This window comes from Mizuhopecten yessoensis, unplaced genomic scaffold, assembly GCF_002113885.1.
Source record: "Mizuhopecten yessoensis strain PY_sf001 unplaced genomic scaffold, ASM211388v2 scaffold11099, whole genome shotgun sequence".
In the NCBI taxonomy this organism is placed as follows: Eukaryota; Metazoa; Mollusca; class Bivalvia; order Pectinida; family Pectinidae; genus Mizuhopecten; species Mizuhopecten yessoensis.
In genome coordinates this window covers 1,375,609-1,379,946 of record NW_018408879.1, presented here as the reverse complement: position 1 = coordinate 1,379,946, position 4,338 = coordinate 1,375,609, and the positions used below count along the sequence as shown (strand labels likewise).

The 4,338-nt window shown below is 35.9% G+C and overlaps 1 protein-coding gene across 1 annotated transcript; it reads left to right on the top strand.

The window, feature by feature from the left end:
- Nucleotides 1-711: 711 nt before the first annotated feature.
- LOC110465721 (keratin-associated protein 5-1-like) lies at nucleotides 712-3,759 on the top strand. The gene is made up of 5 exons (XM_021521730.1): nucleotides 712-823; nucleotides 1,593-1,700; nucleotides 2,239-2,358; nucleotides 3,143-3,256; nucleotides 3,427-3,759. The coding sequence occupies exons 1-5, from the start codon at nucleotides 808-810 to the stop codon at nucleotides 3,501-3,503; spliced, it is 435 nt and encodes a 144-aa protein (XP_021377405.1). The 5' UTR covers nucleotides 712-807; the 3' UTR covers nucleotides 3,504-3,759.
- The last annotated feature ends 579 nt before the right edge of the window (nucleotides 3,760-4,338 follow it).

Below are 4,338 nucleotides of genomic sequence, written 5' to 3'. Positions count from 1 at the left end.
TCCTATTCATCCATCCATCCCTCCATCCGTCCGTCCATCCGTCGTCAATCCGTCTATCCATCATCCATCCATCCACTCATCCATCCATCCATCCATCCTATCCTATCCTATCCCATCCATCCATCCATCCATCCATCACTAGTCCCTTCCCCCCGCCCAACCACCGATCCATCTATTTATCCATCCATGTATTTTGATATAATCAATAACTGCATCTATTCATATATCCAGCCTTTTATCTATCCATAGAAATCTAATGATACTGATAGAATGCTGAAATATTAAAGATTTCAACTACAATTATCGTATAACGAAAAGCAATAATTATCGAATATGTCATGGTTGTAGAAACGTTTACGCCTCCACTTTATGTTTTTATATTACTGATGAGTTAATAAGTTTAAGGGAACTTTGCGCTACTGGTCAATTGGACAAAATAGGGTATACCTGGAAAATAGCACTTATCAAGTAACGCCAACAACCTTGGAAATATGTCCGCAATACTATATACTTCATTGGAAATGAAAATATGTTACATTGGCATAAACCAATCACGTGTCGCGTACAAAGTGTCTTCTCGTGATGTTTTAAATTTGCACTCGGTCCTAGTTACGGCAACCTTCACATTATGTTGCACATGGCCCTTACCATTCACGTTTATTATAATTAATGCACACGACGGTGTTTTGCACACGCATCGTCGAATAGCCTATAAATATAGTCACATATTTAAGTGGTTCTACAGTAAAGACAGATTAATCTAGTCGTTGCGAGAAGATTTAAAACTATTCTTCAGAACCCGCCGAGATGTCCAAGGCTGAAGGTATGTTGCTCCATGTTATCCCCTATAAAAACGATTTTATTTGAATATTTATCAATTGACACATTGACAAGACCTCGCATCCACCTTGTATTTCTTCTATAAAATTACATTGTTGCATTTTTTTAATTACTCTAAATCGATCAAAACATGTAAAATGTCAAAAAACCGGCAATTTATCTACACAATAGTATTAACAGTTTAAGTTGTCGTCATTCCGGGGTGGTTTTTTTTGGTTTTTTGGTGTTTTTTTTTAATTCTGTTTAGCTGATTATCATTCCCGGATGTTTGCAGTTATCATGTATTAATGCAAAAAATATTTTCAGTTGTAGCCAAAAGCTGTAAAGCTCGCTACGCTATAGAGGGTTAGATAGTCACCTTTTCCCCATTTTGCTGTATTTCTACAAATGTTTTGAAAATACTTAAACAATAGTTTTTCATTCTTTTGATATTTTTTCCCATTGACAGGCCATAATGGCCGGAATTGCCATACTGTAATGTAATCATTTACCTCGATTAGCTTTTTAATCGATTCACTAAGCAAATTAATTATAAGTACCGAAGTAAGAACTCGTTTGCTCACCACGTGTTGAATTCAGTCCTAATCTACCTTTTCCATAAGCAAAATTAAGTTTAAAAAATAGGCCCAGAAAGGCTGACAAAATCGGATGTAGTCAGCGTTAGTTCAGAAGTCATCTAAAAAATAACCTTTCTTTTTGTGTACGAATAGGGATGAATTATGTTGATCTGTTCTTATTTACGCCCCGCGCAGCCTCGTTCTGTGTCAAGTGCCCAGTGGGAAAGTGTGGCTGTACAGGTTCGGCTTGCTGTAGCACCAACTGTAGATGTCCCGGATGTAAGGTCAACTGCGCATGCTTCTGTAAGTTGTAGTAAGACTTAAATCGTATGATGATATGTAAAATCAAACGTTTTACATCTATTAATACATTTGTAAATCACATATGTTATGTTACATGTAGCAGAGTAACACATCACAATATCAAATTTTAATTCCACGATTCGGTCATACTTTTGCAACGATTATACAATTGAGCAGAATGAAATACATATATTGCTTATGAATGATGGTTACAAACCTACCTGTAATAACACGATAATAAAAAGAGTAATTGTTGTTGCTTTTTTTAATGTTCGGTAAGTTCAATTCAGAGTATGACAGTATGATCCTCACAATATCGAACTCTAATTCACTTATGATTCACGCGTATTTGTTTGAAAAGGGATGATAATTCTTTACTTGTCTTTTGTAATGACATGATGATGTCAAGGCTTCTATTATTAGTTATTTGAATGAGCTTGTAAACACTACTTCACATACATCGTGTTAGAGAAATCACTCCACTGAGTGTATATAGTACCTTTATATTTTAATGGTGTATGTTATATTACTTATTAAGCGGCGAAGAGTGCGACCTGTCCTGATGGAATTTGCCAGATGGGGGTTCCGTGTAGATGTGGCTGTAAGTGCAGCGCCGCATGCAAGTGCCCTAACTGTAAGGCCGGATGTAAATGTGGAGGTAAGGTGTATTAACTGTTGTTATAGTGAAAGCTTCCGAACAGTTGTTAAAGAAAGTACACCAAATCGTTGCTCACGGTTCCTACAGGAAAATAAGTGTCACTTTATCACAAGTTGATCGTTTTCGTTTGCCTTTGTGAGAGGGGTATGTTTGATAGCAAAGATACTTTATAGTATATGCGGGTGATTTAAATCATTAATTTCAATTTAAGATAATCAATGTGTCTAGCTTTTCGTAGTTAATACGTTATGACTAATGTGAGATGCTTTTGGCCTCGGCTGATTAGTTAAGCTTCATTAAGAGTGGAGAAAACTATGGCTCTGGGGAGGAGATCTATGCTAGTGCCATATTGTCACCGTTTGCCTGGCTTATTAGACTACTTGAACTCTAGTGATTTCCCACTAGACTGGCTGACTCATTATGGCATTCTCCGGTGTGAGCTTTAGGTAGTCGTAATTGTGTCTCTAAGATCTGTTCAGATCCTTTGGATATATACTATGTATGAGATATTTAACTCGGTGCCATATGACGATTGTTGAAATATTTTCATGTAATAATACATTAATTTGTTTATTTCAAAACACGGTCAGAATCATCAATATACGTTCAAGTAAATGTTTCATTTGATCACTCTTTTGGTTGACACTGCCATTAATTTCATTCCTGAATACAAGTAATAAATATAATATTTACGCACACAAGTAAGAAAGCATTCTGTATCAGGAGCGATAACCTATCGAACTCTACCTGGTGCTTATTTTCGTCCTTATCCCTTCTCTATCAGGCGCCAACTTCGTCTGTTCCGTGGAGTGCCTGTCAGGCCAATGTTGTGGAACCAGGGCCTGCCAATGCAGCGGAAAGTGTGCATGTCCAGCATGCAGATGTAACTGCGCAGCTGGTAAGTACCTAAACATATATGTAATTCAGCAGAAACAGGTTATACACATTCAGTTAACATAAGTATAACAAAATAACAAGAGTGAACTATTTACCTAAACTATTCCACCACCATATTGGAGATAATATAACCCGACACGCTGTGATGTAAAACTGTATCTGACATTTCAGGGACCTGCACGTGTGGTGTTGGCTGTACTGGACCAAGAACATGCAGGTGTGCTTCAGGTTGCACTTGTAAGCAGTAAACGATGTCGTCTTCGGAAAAATCCGAGGTCATCTTGAATGGATTGTCCAACCGTTTCTCCGCTGTATGTGGATATCTTGATAGACGTTTAAATCTTAATTTCTGATTTGAAGCATTCTTTTTTGGTGGTTTAAATTGACATTTTTTCCTAGCATCTGATGATTTAATATAAAGTGATCGTCAAAATTAGTCTTATTATCCAATTAATTCGGAGCTTTTTCAAAAACCTGATTGAAATAAAACATGATAAAGACATATACTGGTGTTTTTTATTCTGTATACGCATTATGCTTCTTGTAAAACAGTTGTCTTATTTATATACTTTATCCTATAGATGTTGACAAATTCTAACTCTTGCTTAAAAGGATAAATAAATAGATAAAACACCTACTCACACGGAGTCCGGTACTGGGGTTTCTTTGAGATTTTATAATTATCGTTATGATTGATTTGATGAGGTCTGGTACATTTTAAACATTTATTTTTAAGCATAACTTGTAATTATATTGAGATAATCGAATACCAAATTTTAATCTGCTATCACAGACACATAGGTTTGTGCGCCTACTGCAGACCAAACAAATATGAGCTGTTGTTAATTTATTTGGAAAAAATAGGAAAATATGATATTTGTAAACTTAACAAAATACTACACATGGTATTGAAAACTTAAATTCCAAGTTCAAAGTTCTATTACTGTTAACTTCGACTGATGTTTATTATAAAAAAAATATAATTGCACCTTAGATAGTATAACATTATAGGGTGTCGCTATATGTTTGTCTGTATGTGGTATCGCACGACAACCAAGACTGTTTGCGGCACATGTAAAAGGG